Genomic DNA, 20,720 nt, shown 5'->3' with positions numbered 1-20,720 from the left:
GCCAGGGCGGCTTGGAGGAGAGGGCGGGGCGAGGTGCAAGCTGCCGGACTTTCACAGCCTGACCCAAGCTTTCCTGTGCCTCCTCCTCTCGGTCCCACCCCTCCAGCTCAGCTTCCATTCCACTTTTTATTCCTTTATAAAGTGCAGAGCACCTGAGATTACAGCTCCGGCCAGGCACACACCTGTAATCTCAGCTCCTCAGGAAGCTGAAGCAGGAGGATCTCAAGTTGGAGGCCAGCCTGAGAAATTGAGATCCTGTTTTTTTTTTTTTTTTGAAATGCTGGCCATGTAGCTCAGCAGTAGAGCACTTGCCTAGCATGGGTCTAATCCTCACCACTCCAGGAACAAAACTTGACTGCACTTCTGCTTTGCTGCGTGACGCTGTAAGTCAGACTCGCATGCCTGTCTGTCCATCTTCGTTTTGTCGAGGTGAAGTCTCCAGGAGTCCCTCTGGGACAGCCTGCAGATTAGCACCCAGGGCAGGAAATGGCTGAACGCCAGGCCAGGGTAGGCCAGAGAGGCCCCTGGAGCCCCCCTGGTGGAGCTGGGCCAGCCCTACAGTCCTAAGGCTAGGGTCTGGTACCTGCTCTTTGCCTCCAATGTCACTCTACCATTTTTCAAATTAGGCTTCTAGAGCCAGGCCTGTCGCACACAGCTAGAACCCCAGGACCCCAAAAGGCTGAGGCAGGCCACACCGGGCCAGAAGCCCATCAGATGCTGCCTTGTATCCCCGAGTGCACTTGAGCAGGAGGAAGCTGGCTCTCCAAGCACTCAGGAAAGGCTGCTCTTCTCATTCACAGCCGCAGCTGTCTCATGCAGGAGTCACTTCCTCAATGCTTAGCGTACTATGCTCTGCCAGAAAATCCTCACAACAGTCCCAGAAAGAGACCGAGAAGTGGGATGGGGTGGTGGTGATGCAGTTTTAACCTCAGCTCTTGGGAGACTGAGGCAGGAGGATCACTGGGGATTTGAGGCCAAATTCACATAGTACAACCCACTCAGCACAAAACAAAAACAGGAATGGGGATGTAGGTCTGCCATAACAAAAACCTGAGGTGTTCCACAAGGGTCCACGATGTGCTATGGTCACCCCCACTGTGTTGGTGGCTCCTCCTTTAATCAAGAAAAGCTTAGTTTCCTTTATGCCCAGCTCCAGCACTCTTTTTTTTTGTCTTTTTCTTTTTTATCGGTACCAGGGATCGAACTCACGACTGCCTGCTTGCAAGGCAGGTGCTTATGCCACTGAGCTAAATCCCCAGCCCCAACTCCAGCACTCTTGATACACGAAGCCAGATTGGGAAAACTGCAGGGGTCCAGGAGCAGAGACAGGCACAGGGCCTACAGTAGAGAGGGAGCAGGCTGAGCACCCTCAGGACTGTGGAGGAGAGACAAGACAGCCACAGCAGCACCTCCTCTAGGCTGGGCAGGAGGCTAACGGGCAGGTGCATCAGCAGACCACTAGACCTGCACTGTGGCCAACGGGGCCCCCATCTTTACTGCCACCCCTACCAGGCTTCTCCTCATCAGCTCAGTGAGCCTCTTCAGTTGAGCTTTGTGACCACAGTCTCCAAGTGGCTGGCAAGTTGCTTCTGCTGACTTTGATTCCTCTACTGTTAGTGAGAGGAAGGTTTCCGTTGTAGTCATTTTCTATGTACTACATTCGGCAACTAAATCCTTGACAGGTAACACTTATAAATCAAATTTTTTTTTTTTTTTTTTTTTTTTTTTTGCGACAGGGTCTCACTGTTGCCCAGGCTGGCCCCAAATTCCTGCACTCAAGCAACCACTCTGCTTCAGCCTCCCAAGCAACTAGGACTACATATCTGTGCCACTGCTCCTGGCTTCCCTTCTTTAAGGTTGCTTAACCTAAAACAGTGTCCTATTTCTTCCCTTTACACTGCTCTTGATTCCCTACCTCTCTTGACTTATAAGCTTAAAGGAAACGTAAATAGGAAACTGTTCAAGCAAAACAGAAAAAGATGATTTTTCTTGAGCCCTGAGGGTCCAGAGAAAAGCAAGGAGTCTGGGCTGGAGACCCCTAGAGAAAATGGGGAGCTGTGTACAAGGCCAGATCCCAAAATCAGTTCAAACTCAGAAGCAGCAGGGCCCATCCCAGGGCAGTGGTGGCAAATCTCCGGCACACAGTTTGTATCGCTAAAAACTCCATGGATAAAGCATCACATGACGTTGCCCCTTCCCCTGCCAGCTCTGCCCCTCACAGCTGCAGCCTCGCAAGGAGGTGCAGAGTGTAGCAGGGAGCAGTGGGAGAGCTGGGCTGGGAGAAGTTTAATTTACATAGCAGCCAGGCGGGGTCCAGCAGGCTGGGCAGGGTATGGGACCCCAGAGGGTCCCTCAGCCCCTTCCCCTACACAGTCCTCACACGCCCTTGGGTGGGGCCCCACAATTGTGCACAGGATGCTCCAGTCAGGAGAGATTTGGGCAGAGGCTGTCCCCACGTGGGGCCTGTAAGGCAGTCCAGTCCTGGGCGCCTCCTCTGGTGGTAGCAAGGCCCTAGAGAAAGCCCTCCCGGCGGAACTGCTCCTGCAGGAGGGCACGGTACTGGTCAAAGCCGCCCTCCACGCGGGTGACGCCACCTGCTTCACACACCCACAGCTCTCGGCACACCAGGCGGATGAAGCGCTCGTCGTGGGACACCAAGATCACGCCGCCCTGCAGGGAAAGCAGGGGCTATGCTGCCAGCTGGGGCGCCTCGGCAGGAGAAGGGCAGGCATCGTATGTGCATGCACACTCACCCTGAAACTGTTGAGTGCGCGGCCCAGCGCCTCAATGGTCTCCATGTCCAGGTGGTTTGTGGGCTCATCCAGAATGTAGAAGTTGGGGCTGGAAGGCAGCAGGGTGTGGGCATGGAAGGGAGGTGGCGGAGAGGAACATAGGCTTCTGGTACTAAGACAACCCAGAGGGGGGTGGGGTCAGGGCTTTAGAAGATGGGGACTCACCAGGGCATAGTCATCTGAGCAAAGGCCACCCGACTCTTCTGGCCACCAGACAAGCTGGCGACAGGGCGCATGGCCAGCTCCCCGGATACACCGTAGCGGCCCAGCTGATGACGATATTCCTCCTCCGGCCGCCCTGTGAAGGCCCAATGTCAGTGCACCCCACCCTGGCCGGGCTGCTCCCCCTGCCCCTACCCACCCCGAGCGGCCCTGCCTAGGCTGCAGTGTCCACACCTGGGAACTTGCGTGCCAGCAGCTCCACAGCACTGACATTCAGGTCCAACTGCTCCACATGGTGCTGGCTGAAGTAGCCAATCTTGAGATTCCTGCAGAGGGGAAAGGGGGCGAAGGGAGGCTGTGCAGGAGGCCGGGGTGCGGGAAGGTGTGGTGGTAGCCTGCGGGGCAGCTTACCTGTGGGCGTGCCTGATGCCACGGACTGGTGCCAGGTCTCCCAAGAGCAGCTTCAGCATGGTAGACTTCCCGGCCCCATTCTCCCCAACCTGCAAGTGGCCACAGTGGTGAGGGTGCAGGGTGCAGAGGGAACACAGTCCTGGGCAACTGTGTGCACAGGCGTACCAGACACACCCTGGGGACCCCACCCAGCACTATGACTGACATCTGCCCCTGGGAGAGATGGTTGCTTCCTCCTTTAAGGGAGAGCAAAGTGCTTGGTAACCCAGCCGGCCGATGGTACAGCCCAGACCTGAAATGTCACCCTGAAACCCAGGCTCCAGCCCCAACCTAGCTGAGATAACTCGGAACCAAGCTTGGCAAGGTGAAGTGCTGCTCTAGGACCTGTGAGGTACCCACACCAGCGTTCCCATCCTGAGAGTGGTGCTGTGGGCCTAGGACAGGTGGGGATGGACCCTACACATGCGGTCCCGGGGGCCTGTCCCCTGTGGCTCCAGCAGCAACCCTAACCATCGCCAGGACACAGCAACCATACCACGCATATGCGTGATTCCAGGTCAGCAGAAACTGACAGGCGACTGAAGATGATGTGCTGGGGTTCGTAGTAGAAGTCCACCTCATCCAGCTGCAGGACCGGCGGGGAGAACTTCTCAAACCCATCTGGGAACCTGAGAAGGTGTGGGTGAGGAGTGGGGCAGGCACCAGCTGGGTAAGAGCTCGCCCGCCTGGCCCAGCACTTACTTCATCACCACCTCCAGCTCCTTGTCCACCGGCTTCAGCTCTGGTCTGAGGGGAGAGACCGGCGGACTAGATTAGGGCTTCAGAAAAACATGGCAACTGGGTGACGGCTCCGTGGTGGAGCCCTTGTCTAGCATATATGAGGCCCTGGATTCCGCCCCCAGCTCCCCAAAAAATAGTAAGAACCTTAAAATGCTGTTATGCCAGTAATATATGCTCAAAGAGCAAGGCTGTTTCCTGTTATCATCATCCTGAGAGTCCACAGTTTGAGTTTTTTTTTTTTTCTTTTTCTCTTTCTCATTGGCACCGGAGATCGAACTCATGACCTCCTGCTTGCAAGGCAGGTGCATATGCCGCTGAGCTAAATCCCCAGCCCCGAGAGTCCACAGTTTGAGTTCACTAACTGCTGAAAAAAGTCACCTTTCTTGTAACTTTTAAAGAACTTTTATTCATTTCTGTGGGCAGTGCTGGGGATGAAGCCCAGGTCCGCAGGCATGACAGGCAGATACGGTCCTACTGAGTGGCACCCTGGCTCTCTGTGAGCTTTTCACCTTTAGCTAATGAATACACTGCAATGTCCCCATCACTAGCCATAGGGAATGCTAATTAAAGCCAGAGAACCTCCCTGTAAGCCGGACATGCTGGCACATGCCTGTCATTCCAGTACTTGGGAGGCTGAGGCAGGAGAACTGACAAGCATTTGAGACCAGCCTGGGCTCCATAAGGAGCTCAAGACATAGAAAATCTCAAAAAAAAAAAAAAAAAAGATCTCACAATGACCACTTCACACCCAAACAGGACAGCTAAAACTTTAGATAAAGCGTTAACACTTAGTGTTGGCAAAGATGTGGAAAAATCGCAACTCTCTATAACACTCCAAGGAATATAAAAATAGTGTCTTTACTTTGGGGATTGAACTCATAACCTCGCACTTGTCAAGCAGGTACTTATGCCACTGAGCTAAATCCTCAGCCCTAGAATCTATTCTTATACACACACCTAGGTAAAATGAAAACATATGGCCACCCTAAAACTTGTACACAAGTAATGTGTGTGTGTGTGTGTGTGTGTGTGACCATGAATTGTAAGCACTTGTGCTGCTGAGCTACATCCCCAGCACACAAGTAGCTTTTCTTTTTTTTTTTTTTTTTGGCTTTTTTCGACAGTCTCACTATGCAGTTCAGGCTGGCCTTGAACTCACTTTGTAGCCCAGGGTGGTGTCAAACTTGCACTGATCCTCCTGTCTCAGCCTCTGAGTGCTGGGATCACAGAAGTGCGTCACCACGCCCGGCAAGAGCATTTTTTGGATAAAAATGAGGACAACAGTTGATGAATCAATAAACTAAATGTCGTACAGCCACACATCCAAGTACTCATGCATGCCACAAGGACGATTCTGGAGAACACCCGGTGAAAAAAGCCAGACAGGGCCAGGTATTTAGTTCAGCAGCATAGCGCCTGCCTGACAAGTGCAACATTGTGAGTTTGATTCCTGATACCAAAAAACCCCAGTCAGATACCAAAGATCAGACTGCAGGGTTAACCCTCCAGGAACAGTGCAGAACACTGCTTTCCAAGGAAGGGGAGGGCATCAATCAAAGTAGGCTCTGGCCAAGTGAGGGCCTGGAATGGGGGCAGGGGTAAGAAGTAGCCTGCAAAATCAAAGAAGAAATGGCTGGTGTGGTAGTGCACACCTATAATCCCAGCACTCTGGGAGGCAGAGGCAGGAGGATCACAAGTTTGAGCCCAGTCTGGGCAAGTTAGTGAGATCCTCTCCTATAAAAAAAGGGCTGGGGATATAGTTCAGTGCAAAGACCCTGGGTTCAGTCCCCAGTACTGCCAATAAAAAACCCTACCAAAACAAAAACAAACAAAGAGGAAGAAATGAAGGGCCAGGAGGGGTCAGAGCCTGGCCATGCACTGTACTCACAGCTTCTCCAGCATCTTGAGTTTACTCTGCACCTGAGAGGCCCTGTTGGCATTATAGCGGAAGCGGTCAATGAAAACCTGTGGGAGGAGGGTGACGCTGCTCAGGCTACCACCCTACCTGCTCCATCACCCATGGACGCCCCCAGCCCGGCCTGCCCCGCACCTGGATGTGCTGGCGATACTGCTGCTGCGCCTCGTACTCGCGCTGCTGATTGAGCAGTCGCTCCTGCTTGCTCTTGATGAAGGTCTCAAAGTCTCCCCGGTAGCCATCCAGCCGCTGGCTGTGCAGGTGGATGATGTCTGTAGCGATGGCATTCAGGAAGTTCCGGTTGTGAGAGACGACTAGGATTGTGGAGGGCCATGTCTGAAGGTTATAGGATGGCAGTCAGCTCCCAGGCCCCCAAGGATCCTGGAAGCTGACTTTCCTCCAACCCACTCCAGAACCTTTCCTTAAACTCACCTGCAGGTAATTCTCCAGCCACAGGATGGCCCTGACATCCAGCATGTTGGTGGGTTCTGAAGGAAGTAGGGGAACACACATTTGGGATTGAAGAGCTGGAGAATCAGAAATGAAGGTGCTCTCAACCCTCCCCACCTCAGAGCCAAGGCACCCCATTTCACACTCACCATCCAACAGCAGAAGGTCTGGCCTACAAAAGGGAACATACAACATGGGTTTTAGGCCAGTGGCTCACTGTCACATTCTAAGGCCTACCCTCTACAGGGCTCCCAACATGGCCCAGGAAACTCACCTAGCAAACAAGGCTCGGGCCAAGGCCAATCTCATCCTCCAGCCACCTGAGAACTCCCTGCAGACAGACAGACAGACTACATTAGGGGTGGGTGTTCACTGGGGCAAGCAACAGCAGAGTAACAATGTTCAGAGCTGAGATTCCCAAAGGTCACTCACCGGGTGGGCTGCTGCTGCATTTTAGGGGTAAAGCCAAGCCCAGCGAGAATGACCGATGCCCTAGGTGGGAAGAATTGAAAGATCTGGTTGGGACAGTTTATAGGATGGAAAAGGGGAAATAGGACAAAGATGGGGTAATCTGAAATACCTGGCAGGTGCCTTGTCTGCCTCAATCTCCTCCAACTTGGCATAGATTTCAGCCAGCTGTGCAGCTTCTGAACCCTCTGCCCTGAGGAAGAGAAATAGTAACCAGGTTAAGTTGGAGCTATCTAAGAGAATGTCCTGTGCCCTGCACCAATGGAAAGCAGTCCACTGGCTGCTCATTGCCAGAACAGGAATAGAACACAGGAAGGACTTGCCAAAAGGAGCCAGGAGGAGCTGATTACTAGGATGACCACGTGAATTGAGGCTGTACCAGCATGGTGGCCACTCTGTAAAGGATACTACTAGATATTCCCACCCGGGAACCCTGAGCCCGGAGCCCACACCTGCCCGCAGCTATCTGGGCACTGAGCTCCCGCTCCCGCCGCAGTAGGTCCTCTCGCACACTGTCACTCTCCAGGACGCTCTGCAAGGCCAGAGTGTCATCCCCAGCAACTTCCTGCTCCACGTGCAGCAGGGAGATGTGGGCTGGAACCCGCAGGCTCCGGGTGGCCAGCATCTTCAGCAGTGTCGTCTTCCCCAGCCCGTTCCGTCCCACCAGCCCATAGCGGCGGCCCCACGCCAGGTTCACATCTGCTCCAGCCAGCAGCACCCTGCAAAGGTGGCAGAAAGGAGTCCACTGGCATCACGGCAAGCTTAGCAGAAGTTTCCTGACATTGGCTTCAGCCCATTTTATGTTCCAGATTCTCCCTTAATTGGAAAAAGCACCCCCTCAGAGTATACCCTCACCTATCACCAAAAGAAACATCAAAGTTCTCAATTCGCACGTCATAGGACTTGTTCTTGCCAGATGACTCCAACCGACTCTCCTTTCTGCTACCTGCCTGGCTGGCTGATGCCTCTTCCAGGATGCTTAAAAGGACAAAGGGACACTTTAGGTGCTCCCATGCCCTTCTCTTCTGGCAGTGAGTGCTCTGCTGTCTTCTGAGTGCTTTTCCCTGAACTTACAGAGGGTTGCTGGTCTTCAGTGTGTCTTTCTCTGAGCGCTTCTCCTGTTTGGCTTTCAGTCGAGCTTCGGCCTTCTCTAGCTTCTTGGCATTCACTGTCTAAATTAATTCCAACACAACTGTTTTATTCTAGGATGCAGGCTCAGAAAAAACACCACAAGTAAATTCTCACCACTTACCCATGCTGATAGGTGCAAAAGTCCAGGGAAAGACAAAAGACAAAACTAGCAATCCCCTCCTCCCCAAAGATACTCTAACAGTCAGGCGCCCCACAGATAACATGCTCTTCTCTCTCTCCCTTCTCCTCACCGAGGACTGTTCCCTCTTTAGTGGTCCTGGCAGTTTCATGTCACAGTCTGCAAGTGATTTAAAAAAAAAGTCACCTTTTACCTGAGGAAAAGGAAACAAACATTTGGACTAACAAGGAACAGGCACACAAAGAGGACTCTAAAGAAACTGTTGGAGCAGGGGGTTTAGCTCAGGGGCTGGGGGTTTAGCTCAGCGGCATAAGTGCCTGCCTTGCAAGTGTGCAGTCCTGAGTTCGATCCCTGGTACCAATAAAAACGAAAAACATTTAAAAAAACAAAAAAACCTGTTACAATCCTGAGGATTATAACAAAAACAAAAAAAATTCCCTTCACTTATAAAGCTACAGAAGTTGAGGCACATAACTAACTCTTGAAAGTTGCAAAATCGGGGACTGGGGAGTCAAACCAAGTTTGGCCAACACAGAGCCCAAATGCTTCCTCCTCCCATAAAACCTTCCACCTCCTTCCCCTCATCATAGGCTTTTCGGCTCGCATAAACACCTCAACTGACTTTCACAACCTCTGTCCTGCGTTGCAGGGGCAGGGGACGAGGGTTGGAGGCTGAGGCAAGGCCAGAGTGCAGCTCGTTCGACCTCTGCTCACCCTTACCATAGTTCTCTGCTATCTTTGACAACTGGATGGGCGCGTCCAGAAGCACCTGGTTGTGTCCCTGGCTCTGTGGCTCAGCCCTACGTGGGTAGGGACAGAAGGCGCAGTTAGGACCCGAGGGAAATTCTCCTTGTGTATCATCCTATCTTTCCCAGTCCGGCTCTAAACCCTTTGCCCCCATCGGTCCCCACTCCCGGCACGTACAGGCGCAGGGTGTTGTACATGCGCTGACACACGGCCCTGATGCCCGCGTCATCTTTGCTGTCCCCGGACACCTCCTGCAACAGTTCCCCCACGGCTTCCACCAGGTCATCCACAGACTCGAAGTCCGCGCTGCCGCTGTGCAAGACGCCTAGGCCGGGTGTGGCAGGGCGAGGGAGATACCGGGAAGGGCGGACAAACAGCCACTCTCAGCGCCCAAATCGCGGCCCCTGATCTGGCACCAGACGCAACGGCCCCTCAGAACGAACGGTCACGCAGAAGAGAGGCCCGGCCGCGGTCCCCAGCACCGCCCCCTCCTGAATCTTCCACCCGACCTCCACTTCAGCCTCCGTAGCCTATTGGTTCGGTTTGGCTCACCGGTCACGTAGTCGAAGACTTGTCCGTCAATTTCGGGGAACTCGCTCCGCAAGATTTCAGCGCAAGTCGCCATGTTCCAGTCAGGACCCTGTCCGCGCAGTCGCCGTGAAACGACGGCCGAGACCCGCCCCCTACTCCGCTCCTCGAAGCTCGCCCTTCCTTCCAAAGCGCATGCGTATCGGTGACGTAAGAAAAGCCCGGAACCCGCTGGGCGGGGCGAACGAGGTCGGCCGAGCTATGCGCAAGCGCCCATCAGTCTAACCCGAGCCGCCTTTTCTGCGCCTGCGCGACCCCACTGCCCAGGAAAAACGAGCTGCGGGCGCGGTTCTCAGGGCCTCCTCGGAGGCGGAGATCCCGAGGCGAAGGGTGGGGAGTGGAGTGGGCACGCGAGGTTTATCAGGGCGGGGAGCCTTAGTGGTCCCGCGGATGGGGCCAACCCGGTGACCGGCGACTGATAAAGCACATTGGCTTTGCTAGGTTTTAAAAGTTGCCTCGAGGCGCGTCTGCTGCAGTACGTCCAGCCAGGCCCATTGTGCAGCCCGCGGAGGGCTGTGCTGACTCACTGCAGCCCCGGCTCACAGCTGGAGCACCCAGGGCTCAGCCCTGTGCTTCCGCGGGTTTCCTTCAGACCTCACCCACCCCCCCTCCCCGCGCGCCAAGTGGGCGGTCCTTTCCCACTTAGTGACAGCCAGCCAGAGCCATGCAGGCCATTCAGTTCTTCCACCCCCGCAGGTTACAGGCTCTCCCACTGCCGAAGGCCACAAACCCAGACAGATAGACGTCTCGGCCTGTGTGTACTCTCTCTGCCCCTAAAGCTGCATCCCGATTTCAGTAAAAGGCCTTTCCCCCAAGGAATGACGCTACTGTGTTATGTATTACACAAAGATCCTAACAGTTGGCATCTAAAATTACATCATTATCCACACATCCTTTTGGATTAAGCATTAGCACAGCAAAGACCAGTCCTGGATTTATAATTGATTGACTGCTTTTTTTGATACAGGGTCTTGCTGTTTTAGTTCCTGGTGGCCTGGAATTGTGATCCTGCTGCCCCACCTCCCCAGTGCTGGGAGTACAAGTATGCACCAGCGCACCCAGCTGCTAATGTTTAAAGTTTAAAAACCTATTGACTTTCTACATCTAATAACCATTTTACAGGAAATACAGGTACGGAGGATGGTGTTACGTGGACCTCAGAGGGAAGCGACAGGCAAATTCTGATAGGGAAACTGCAACTCTAGGAACAAAAAGTATCGGTTCTGAGGTGAGAAGAAAAGTACTTTTTAGTATATTTTAACAAATATACTAACTACTCGCAAAAGATCCTATTTGGACACAGGTCAGGGAGAACTTCGAATGATTCCTGAATTAAGGGAATACACATTGGATGTGATGTTAAGGAACTGGTCCTAAGGTGGAACTGCTAAAGGTGGAGGACAGGACTGGGGGTTCATTATATTATTCTACTTCTGTTTATGTTTGAAATTTTCTCCTCCTAGATCTGTCTTAAAGAGCTGAAACCAAGCAAGGGGAAACTGGAGAGGGCAAATCTGCTCTTTTATCTGTTCCAACACATTCCCCTCAGGGACTAGCTCCCTACCATATTTTTCTTGGGAGAGGCATATCTGTGGGAGGTTTTCTAACATGGGGAAAATAAAATCCCCCTCTTGCCAAGACTAGAGGAAGGCTGGCTAAGTGGGGAAATAAACAGATGAAAAGCCTAAAGCAGACTTTGATTTATGCTCATTAAAAAGTACATCCAAAGAGCAGGAAGGAGAAAGAATCTGCCCGCAGGAACCTGGGCTGGGGCTGCTTGCCCCTCGGGCTGTTTTCTTGTTGGAGCCAGGAGACCTGGGTCAACACTTCTGAGAAGGGTCTGGATGGCTCAAGACAAGGGAAGAACTTGGACAGCATTAGTGGTGGAGAATTCCACTCAAAGCAGGCCCCTAGAGAAAGTTCTGGAAAGCCATCCCATTAGTTCCTTGCCCCTGTGGCTCCCATATGGACACTTAGCCAACAATTCAGCTCTACAGAGTTTATTGGGTTTATAACTGGACGAAATCACACGTGTACAAAATGAAGCTCACACTATCCCAAAGCAGAGTAGGGATTGAAGACTGGGGATCTGTTACTGGCCTTAGGGGGGCTCTGAGGTGAGGGGCAGCCAACCCTCCCACGCCAGAGGTGTGGCCACAGGATTGGGGAGGACAGGGGGCCCATCTGGCTTTGGTCACAGAACTCAGAGCCTGGCACTGGGCCAGGACAGACGGATGGACGGAAGAGCAGGAGCCCCAGAAACCGCCCTGCCAGGGGAGCCCAGGGACGGCTCTGCCAGTCCCGCTTGCGATGTGGGTGGTCCAGACCTAGACTCAGGGGCTGGTGCAAAGGGAAGGCAGCAAAGCGGGAGGGAAGAGACATGGATGCGTTGTGACCCAGGGCACCCAGACCCGTGGAAGAGGCTGGGTGGAAGGTGGGCTAGCTGTCACTAGGCAGCTAGCAGCGTGTTTCGTAAATGCCACTACGGCCAATGTAGCGCACCCATTTGATGACATCGTGGTCGCTGTAGTTCAGCTTCGGTTCAAACACCTTCAAGTAGCGTACCTTGAGGCCAGAGGGCGCAAATGGCACCTGGGCAGGGGACAGCTCCGGTTAGGGATGTGACTTTCCTCTCACAGCTGCTTTCTTCTGGCCTACCTCAATCTACTGCATGGGTTTGATTATCTAGGGTCCTGAACGAAGCTAGGGAAGCTGGCCGGGATGGCAGGGAGCTCTCTAAAAGGATACTAGAAAAATAAGCATACCCAAGAGTAACTAGCAATCATCTGGGGTTTGAAGTCAGGCCTGCCTTTGGATAATTTGAATCAATTCCTTTAATCAGCAGGATGCCTTAGAACATACTTATTCTGCTCAATATTATGGACTTGAAAAGTAAGGTAGAGAAAATTATATGTCTAAATGCACAAGGCAAAGTCAGCTTACTGTCCTGTCTGAAACTTGCTATTTTACCTGGCATTCAATCTAAATTTTTCCAAAGAACTGTTTTGTGACAAGTCAAGAGAAGTCAAAGTGTTTCTCAGGGTGTTCAGTAATTTCTCGTAAGACTTAAAGGGAAAAGAAAGGGCCTATGAATTAGTCACAGTCCTACTGTAGGCCTCAGTTTCCTTTTCTCTAAGGTGCACAGCTGATCTGAGTGCTCACTCAGACCTTTCCTAGCATACCCTGTGCTAGTGCTAAGCCCCTCTTCTGCCATACCTCAAAGTTCATGGAAATGGGGGGTCGAGCCCATTTCTTCTTGTCGTTAGTGGGCAGAAGCTCAATCTCTGCGCTGATCTGCGATTCCTTCATGCCTGCCATGCGCTTGATCCTGGAAAGACAGGCAATGGGCAGCAAGTTCCTGTGAAAGCTTGGAGGAATTTCTGTGGGGTAGTGGACGGGTCCCCATTTCAAGCAAGGAGAGAGCCAAGGCACTTAAGGGAGGTGCTAGCATGAGGAAAATTGGTCAGGACCCTGAAAACCAGCTGCTGTGAGGCTGTAGGTCTGTCCCTTGCCCCTTTGGCACCTGAGGGCTGCAGTTTCTGGTTAGACAGATGCATAAGCTACCTCTTGCACTTTGTCTGTTTTGCAGATTGCCAATGATGCATGTGTGAGCCTCATTGCAGGTATGTGTACACACGTGCACATACATGTGAAGGCTGACACAAGCAGGGGCACACTCCTGCCTACCAACCCACACTAGGGGACAGCAGGTGAATGTGGTACACTATGAGCCTGGCCACGGCCCCACAGGAAAACTCACTTCCACACGATGGCGTTCTCGCTGGCCTTGTACTTGGCCTTCCCCTTCATGCAGATCACCTGCACGCCACTTGTGTTCAGAGGGGTTGGGATCCTCACCTAGGAGTGACACAAGCCGCCTTAATTCCTGGAGACAAATTCTCCCTCCTCCCCAATCCCCTTAACCTCACCTCAATCTTCTGGGCCAGCAGTGAAGGCTTGAAGTTGGACTTGATCACGACCTTGACCTCCAGTTTGGTGCGTCCTACTTCCCGCACAAGTGGGATCACCCGGAAAGGGAGGATGATGTCCTTGGTGGTGCGATACCTTTGGGAATGGAAAGCATAGTTAGCAACACATAGCAGGTCCCACTTCCTGCCCCTGTAGCACCCCTACATCCACACAGCATCCTGGCACCTCATTAGCTCAAATTCTCCATCTGGTGGGATGAAGCTGATGCTGCGTTCCGAGTCGAACTTGCTGAGTCGCACACACTGGTGGAAGGTGCAATCATCAATGGCGATTGATTGCTTCCCGCTGTGGGCAGAAGCAGCATTAGATCAATCTTGGTCAACATGGGAATGGCAAGGGTCAAGCTGGGGGTCTGCCCCGCACCAAGCTAGCACTGTGGGCTATGGAAAAATGCCAGAATGCAGCTATCTAACTTGGAGATCGCTGCCCCAGAGTTCAAGGTGAGGAAGCTTTACAAGGCTCATCATTTCTTGAGATTCAGCCTGCACAGGACTCAGAGGTTTCAGGCTCAGGAGGTAAAAGGTCATCAGGATGCTCTCTGAGAATAAGCTAATGACAGTCCCTTCATCTCTCTCGTCACTGATTTCAAATGTAACCAGCCAAGCACACAGTTAGAAAAAGAATCTGCAGTTACAGTGGAAATCCAGAAGGCACCTGCAAGTCACCAGCCCCAGTGAACACTCCAAGGCCTACCCACTCTTGCAGCTCCCCTGTGTCAGGTACCTCTTGCTTGTTTCATCAGCTGTGCCTTTGCCCTGCTTTTCAATGACAATCTTGTCATTCATCCCGAACTTGCACTCGGGCATGCCACTTAGGTAGCTCTTCATTACCACCCGGCCTGAAACATGGGCGCTCAGCACCTGCCCTGGTGACAGAAGAGATGAACAGGGAGCAGCTGGGTTAAGCATGCAGGCTGGGGTCCCCGTCCCCTCTTCGGCTTCACCAGAGGGCCCTCACCCTGTGGGGACATGAGCAGGTTCACACTCTCCAGCACGTCCAAGAAGAGCTCATTCCGGCGATACTTGATGCCCTCCCGCCGCCAGCCAATCTGCCCGGTCACCTGGCTGGTGATCTGGGACTGCTCCTCTTTTGTCTACATGGCAGATGGAACAAATGGCAAATGGTTTCACTCTTCTGCCTTCAATCATCCCATCTCTCCCACTCCACCCTTCTCCCCTCTCCCTTCTAGTCCTCACTAGTGGCCCCTCTTTCCCCTCCGGCCCCAGGGGGCAGGGCCTATAGAAAACGCAATGCTGCAAGGCTCGAAGCAAAGAGAACAACTTACCTGATGCTGTAGAGCAAAGGACCAGTGAGGTTCCCACAGCAAACAGCAGGGAGGCAAAAAACAAGAAGGCTGTGAGGCTTGGATTACAAAGGGGAGCCCAAGTACTCTTCTCCTGAGACACAGGCAGGGCAATCCACAATCCCTGCCCCCAGGGAGAGGAAACTGCCTAAGCTACATTCCCAGTAAGAGATGCTGAATCGGCTGCTCCTGGGATGGGAGGGCCGCAGGAGGGGAACGGGCCTGCTATCATGGCAGGAGGCTGGCAGGAGGCGCAAGCCAGCACTTCCTGTCAAGGGAGGGCCCATGAGTCAGCCTGGGTAAGGCTGGGGGCCAGCTGGGATGAAGGGAGGTCAGGCTGCAGCCTGCACACAGCCTGTAAAATCCAGGTACCTGGCTCTTGATGCCTTGTTGGGTGATGAAGGTTTTCAGTGCACCTGTCTCTGAATTCTGGGGGTAGCCAAAGTCCAGGATCTCTGCAAAAGACAGAGAATCATCAGCCCCTGAACCAACTGAAAGCTCTCCCATCCTAATCCTCCCTGGCCTGCTTGTGTCTCGCCACACAGCTCCTGAAGGCTGTGGATCTGTACCCAGGGCCTTCTATCCAGCTTTGCAGCATTTTCTCCATGATTTATACTCCAGAGGGAAAATTTTTCTCTCTCAAATAGAGAAATCACAACTACATGGAAAGTGAGTGAGGTCAAGAGTTCCTGGGTCCTTTCACTAGAAAACAGATGTTTGGCCTGTGGAAGGATTCACACATTATAGAACAGTAAGAAAACTGCACCAAAGGGCTTGGAAGCCACTTCCCCCAGGCTCTGAAGTAGCTGCTAAGATGGAAAGCCAGAGTACAGCAAATGCATCATAGCCCAAAGCACAAGAGTGTGAGAATGAGTACTAGAGGTTCAGTCACTAACCTGCAAGAGGCAGGTTCCCCGGGAAAGGCAAAAGCATCTCCACCCCCGTTGGCTGGCCTATTTACACTCTGCTCCACTTCAGAGCAGCTCTGAGCCCTGGATGAGAACAGGGCTTCTCAGGAGCATAAGTTCCTTGCCCAAAGACAGGAACAAAGCTCAGGGCACACTGGAGCCACCTTGGCTAAGTTCATCCCACCCACTCCAGTCCCACTACTCCACCGGCCTCACCATCCAGCAGCTCATATATGAGCACGAAATTGTTCTTGATGTTTTCTTCACTGATCTTGCCAAAGTAGGCAGCCATTACGTCACACATCTTGTAGAGGAATTCGAAGACCATCGCAGCATTGACATTCTGCTTGGTGACAGCTGCCAGCCAGATGTTGGACCGCTTAACATGGAAGAAGCTGGTGCGAGCAATGTTGGTGACAGGGCTGCGCACCTGCTGCCGCGCGTGGATAACATTGACCCGAAATGCGTCCACTGCATTCCTCCTGGGGGAAGAGAGTGCAGAGGTCACTCGGCATCCGTGCAAACCTTACCCCTAGGATGAGTCACAGATGCTGACAGCCCTACCCTCCACACTGCTGACATCTGACCTAAGCTCTAAAGCCAAGGCCTAAACCGCTAGGGTGGGTCTCTTCTTCTGGTTCCACTAGGGGCATAGGAGGGCCTGAGCCATGGGAAATAGGGAAGTCAAGTGGCAGTGACGGGTAGCAAATAAAACCTCAATAAAGTGAAACTCATCAGGTTTGGAGAGGCCTCACCCGGATTTCCCAGCTACCACCACCCTGCCTTCCCAGTAAACTCCAGGCCAGGGAGGGAGGAAGGGTAAGACTGAGAGACAGGGGAACAGGGAGAGAGCAGAAAGAGAGTGTGAGCGAGCTAGCTTGCTTCTTCTCCAGTCCTCCCACTAGTGAGCCCACTTGTTAGGGAAGGCTGACTAAAAGCACTCATCTACCAGGTAAAAAGTGCCAAGGGTCCTGGAGCTGAGCCACCTATTCTTCTCAAGGCTCCAACTCTCCAAGGTAAGTTCAAGGCAGGAAGAAGGATGAAGGAAAACGCCAACTAGGAGGGCAGGGCCCCCCACCCGCCTGTACCTGGTCAGCAGCTTGATAGGCCGCTTACCTATTGCTACGGCAGCCAATGAGATGGGATGAGAGAAATGACGCCAGCAAGAAGAGGAGAGTGACAGCAAGGAGAAAGAGGGTTAGACACACAACACACCAGGAAGGGCAGCCACACACTGTGAGGTGGAAGCAGACAAGCAGGGCAAGGGGTGACGAGCTTATTAGCAACACACGCCAAGTGGTGGGTCCCTGCACTGGCTCAATCAGGCCCACCTAGGGGACAGGAACCCTGGAGGATGTAGCCAGCAAGCCAAACAGGCCAAGACCTGCCACAAGTTTAGCTCAGCCATGGACCAAGCCTGCCCATCAGGCAGAGAGCCACAAAGCCAGGGGCACTATAATAGACCCACACTATTTATCTTAAGCGCTTCCAGGAAGAAAAACAGAGCAGCAGAGCCTGTGGAGCATAATCTCATTAGAGCTGCTGAGGCAAGGATGGGTCTCTCCGTCAGCAAAGAAAGCAGGCATGCACAGTGGGGCAGAATGAGAAGGCTATGTGGCCCCTTATCAAAATCCAAGGGACCCAGGACATGCAGTTGTCTGGATCTACTCAGAGGGCTGCACAGTGTCCCTGCCTTTCCATCTGTGGCCTAGAGAGCGCCTCAAGCTTGCATACAACCTCTCCTCCAAGAGTGACCCAGAGGAACTGAAAAAAGCTGAGTTAAGAGCCTGCCTCCTGAGAAGTGGGCGAGGGTCTGGCAGCATGGGTAGGCTTTCCAGAGAACCCAGCAAAGCCCCAATATGAAAGGGCTCTGAGAACAGGACGCAGACAGATGAGTGCCTCCAGCCTGGCACCAACTCTGTCCAGAGACAGATCTTTCTCCTGAAAGGAGTACTCAACCTGTCTGGCAAAAGTGGTCATCTCCAGCAGCCATGCCTACACCTAAGGGACACAAGAGACAGGAAGGACAGGAGTTCCTAAAGCTATGGGGGCCCTGCCATTCCAGAGGTCCTGTAAGCAGCCAGCACCTGACTGCCAGGCCAATGCTGCCAAACCTAAAAGGAACCAGGCTATATACTAGCTGAATTTCCAAGATGCAGCAAGGGGTGTAGCCCAAGTCAAGTCCCTGATGAAATAAAACCTGGTCCTGCATGCTGAGGCCGGGATGATGGGCACAGCTGGCTCGGCCAAGGGACTTACCCGATGTCATCTCGGTAGACCCGGGAGATGAGCACCTCTCCCTTGTGATTATAGATGAATAAGCCTCCGATCATGGCGGCAGCTCAGTCTCCACGGCCCATTGCTCTGAGAAGAGACCTAAGACAGTCGGAGGGAAGGAAAGACTTCACAGGTCCTGCCAGTGTCCCCCGTAGGGCAGTGCAGGTCACTGGCTCTTTCTTCCCAGACCCAACCCTTTAGCAAGTGACCCTACAAGCCTCTGGGGAAAGCCCCTCCCCTCAGTGGCTCCAGTTCCTGTTTATCCCACACTAGATGGGCGCAAAGAAACAGGACTTGGGCCCAGAATCCTAAGGCACTTTGACCCTCCTCCCTTTTCCGGGACTGAGCCAGAGACTAACTCCCCTCCCACCCTCCTCTGCACAGCGCTGAGCTAAGCAAGGATTCTTTTCAGCCCCCTCCTGTGCAGACTCTGGGCTCCAGCCTGTGAGTCACTGACAAGGCCCGCCTGAGGCTGCAGGAATGGCGGTAGGAATTACTCCAGCTGGCTCAGGCCTGGGGCCCCTGGGCACAACCTTCAGACCATCCAGTCTCCCTCTCCAGCTGCACTTCCCTTCTCCGAAGGCAAGCAGGGCCTGAATCTCCAGAAGTCTACACATTCCAAGAATGGGTGTGCAGCTTTCAGGACTGGAGGAAAAGAACAGAGGCTTTGGGTCCAGACAGACCCAGGACCTTAGCAGGTATCTATCTTCCAGGCAAGGAAGATAGCAGAGGAGAAAGGTCCCAGTGCAGATAAATTACATGTTAGTGACCCAAACTGCTTCCTATGGTTATTTCCCAGCACTCCCTTTCAAAAAGCTTTGGCATGTAATAAAATAAGGAAGGGTGTGTGTGGAGGTCTGAAAAGTTACTAGATCCTTCTGGATGAAATTCTGATTCCAGACCCATCAAATAACTCACTTCTGGTCTGAGTACCTACAAGCAAGGGGTAGGAGTATCTGATGGCCTTAAATACCCCAATTATTTGGGTTAAACTAAGACTATTTGAGAAAAGGGGGTTAATTTGATTCTAGATTTCCTGGATTAGCCCTAGTATTAATTTCACAGAGGGCAATTCAGTGGACTCCTAAATTTAAAAGATTAAGCCTTTCCCTATGGCTGTTACTATCACCTAAACCAGCATAAGGTCCCTCCAGAGATGGAAACATTCTCATTCTCTATTCCCAAAGAAACTGGGAGAGAACATGTAAAATGGAGGTAAGAGTCCTGGGCAAAGAACCAAGTCCATGGGTATCAAGTGGTGGTGGCTCAGGGCCCCAAGCGAACCAGAAGTGGAGCCCTTGTCAGGAATGGAGCATTTTGCTAAGGGAAAAGACAAGAGGTCACTACCAGCAAGCAGCACCCTCAGTGAGCCCACAGCAACGAACAGAGTTGGCACAAAACCCTAAGGAAAGAGGTTCCGGTGTAGCAGAGGTCAGGGTTTGGACAAGGGGAAACGGGAGAGACTGGGGGGGGGGTGTAAATAAGAGAAAGCGAGGGCGGTGGGGCCTGCTTTAGGGTTCAGGTGCACAGGCTTGACGTGGGGGAGGTCTCCTTGCCTGGGGGAGAAGATAGTGTCACAAGGTACCGAGGCTGTCACAGGTCACAGGAGAGCCGCGGGGGGTCGCTGAGCTGGGGGAAGGGGGTGCCGCAAGGAGAGGCCTGTCACCGTCCAAGGAGGTGGCACGGGGGCTGTCGCCGTCTCGGGGGATGGGGGATTGTCTCTGCGCTGAGGAGGACGCGCGCCGATGGCTGGGGGTTGTCACGATCCCAGGGAGGGGGCGCTAGGGGGGGGGGCGCCGCGCGGGGCCAGGGTTCCGAGAGGATCCTGCCGGTCTCGCCCTCATAGGAGGAGCTCGGCAGGTCAGGCGGAGGGCACCGCTCCCAGCCCGTCCCGCGACCGCGCCCCGGGTGCCCCCACCCCGCCGGCAGCTCTCTCCAGTCTGGAGGCTGAGGCCACTCCCGGGTGTGGGCAGCTTTTCGCCCAGCAGCGCAGAGCGAAGGACTGAGCGGCGGGGCCGACAACCCTACGCATTCTCCCCTACCCGGTGAGGTCGACTCCCCAGCTCACCTGGTGCCCGCGTCCGCGGCCCCCTACTCAGACGGCCAGGCCACTCTCCAGATCCCAAGATGTCCGCCCGCCCCCAGCTCGCCGGCCCGCTGTCTCGGCTTTGACTGCAGTGCCGCGGCCCCGCCCCGGCCCCGGCTGCGCTTGCGCACCCGCCTCTCGAGCCTGACTACAATTCCCGTCAGGCCCTGCGGCCCTTTCGCTGACAATTGAGGGCGCCAGGCTTATAAAACTACAACTACAAAAAAAAAAAAAAAAAACTACAACTGCGAATGGCCCTAGAGAGACTGCCCCCAACTTCCGGAGATAGGGAACTTCCGCGCCTCGCCAGAAATCCCTGCACCCGTCGCTGGACACCTTCCGTTTCGTCAAGCAGCATCCCGGGAATTGTAGTCTTTTTGCTTTTGTTGAAGCCCTTCTGTTAACTTTGCATCGCTGTAGGCCTTTCCTGTCCCGTCTGGAAAGTGGCTTCTTCACCCTTCACCTTCTCTCTTTCATTCTCGGTCCATTTCTGTCTCTCTGTCTCTCTGTCTCTGTCTCTCTCTCTCTCTCTCTCTCACACACACACACACACACACACACACACATGCATGC

At 53.4% G+C, this 20,720-nt stretch overlaps 2 protein-coding genes across 2 annotated transcripts; both read right to left on the bottom strand.

Annotated features, from left to right (window-relative positions):
• Window positions 1-1,959: 1,959 nt before the first annotated feature.
• On the bottom strand, window positions 1,960-9,726 carry Abcf3 (ATP binding cassette subfamily F member 3). The gene is made up of 21 exons (XM_003477057.5): window positions 9,548-9,726; window positions 9,173-9,320; window positions 8,969-9,048; window positions 8,361-8,407; window positions 8,053-8,150; window positions 7,834-7,956; window positions 7,431-7,697; window positions 7,091-7,171; window positions 6,943-7,002; window positions 6,785-6,841; window positions 6,660-6,682; window positions 6,493-6,548; window positions 6,196-6,396; window positions 6,034-6,110; window positions 4,107-4,151; window positions 3,901-4,033; window positions 3,366-3,454; window positions 3,189-3,280; window positions 2,958-3,090; window positions 2,754-2,841; window positions 1,960-2,670 (listed from the first exon to the last, which is right to left on the bottom strand). The coding sequence occupies exons 1-21, from the start codon at window positions 9,618-9,620 to the stop codon at window positions 2,512-2,514; spliced, it is 2,130 nt and encodes a 709-aa protein (XP_003477105.1). The 5' UTR covers window positions 9,621-9,726; the 3' UTR covers window positions 1,960-2,511.
• Window positions 9,727-11,567: 1,841 nt separating this feature from the next.
• Ap2m1 (adaptor related protein complex 2 subunit mu 1) lies at window positions 11,568-20,285 on the bottom strand. Its single transcript, XM_063261136.1, has 12 exons — window positions 20,130-20,285; window positions 18,044-18,160; window positions 16,001-16,266; window positions 15,249-15,331; window positions 14,859-14,864; window positions 14,531-14,666; window positions 14,297-14,438; window positions 13,739-13,858; window positions 13,513-13,648; window positions 13,344-13,441; window positions 12,800-12,911; window positions 11,568-12,175 (listed from the first exon to the last, which is right to left on the bottom strand). The coding sequence occupies exons 2-12, from the start codon at window positions 18,115-18,117 to the stop codon at window positions 12,041-12,043; spliced, it is 1,308 nt and encodes a 435-aa protein (XP_063117206.1). The 5' UTR covers window positions 18,118-18,160; window positions 20,130-20,285; the 3' UTR covers window positions 11,568-12,040.
• Window positions 20,286-20,720: the final 435 nt, after the last annotated feature.

This window comes from Cavia porcellus, unplaced genomic scaffold (assembly GCF_034190915.1).
Source record: "Cavia porcellus strain 051 isolate PalLab524CR breed Dunkin Hartley unplaced genomic scaffold, mCavPor4.1 scaffold_14, whole genome shotgun sequence".
Lineage (NCBI taxonomy): Eukaryota > Metazoa > Chordata > Mammalia > Rodentia > Caviidae > Cavia > Cavia porcellus.
Note: the sequence above shows the minus strand (reverse complement) of the source record. Positions and strands in the feature narration are given on the sequence as shown.

Coding starts and splice junctions, on each gene's coding strand:
- Abcf3 (XM_003477057.5), bottom strand. CDS start 9,620: ATGGCGACTTGCGCTGAAATCTTGCGGAGCGAGTTCCCCGAAATTGAC. Junction 6,549..6,659: donor AGACCTTCTGCTGTTGGATG/GTGAGTGTGAAA, acceptor TACTTCCTTCAG/AACCCACCAACATGCTGGAT. Junction 4,034..4,106: donor GAGCTGGAGGTGGTGATGAA/GTAAGTGCTGGG, acceptor ACACCTTCTCAG/GTTCCCAGATGGGTTTGAGA.
- Ap2m1 (XM_063261136.1), bottom strand. CDS start 18,117: ATGATCGGAGGCTTATTCATCTATAATCACAAGGGAGAGGTGCTCATC. Junction 16,267..18,043: donor GTCTACCGAGATGACATCGG/GTAAGTCCCTTG, acceptor CTCTTCCCCCAG/GAGGAATGCAGTGGACGCAT. Junction 12,912..13,343: donor GAGAACGCCATCGTGTGGAA/GTGAGTTTTCCT, acceptor CTGTCTTTCCAG/GATCAAGCGCATGGCAGGCA.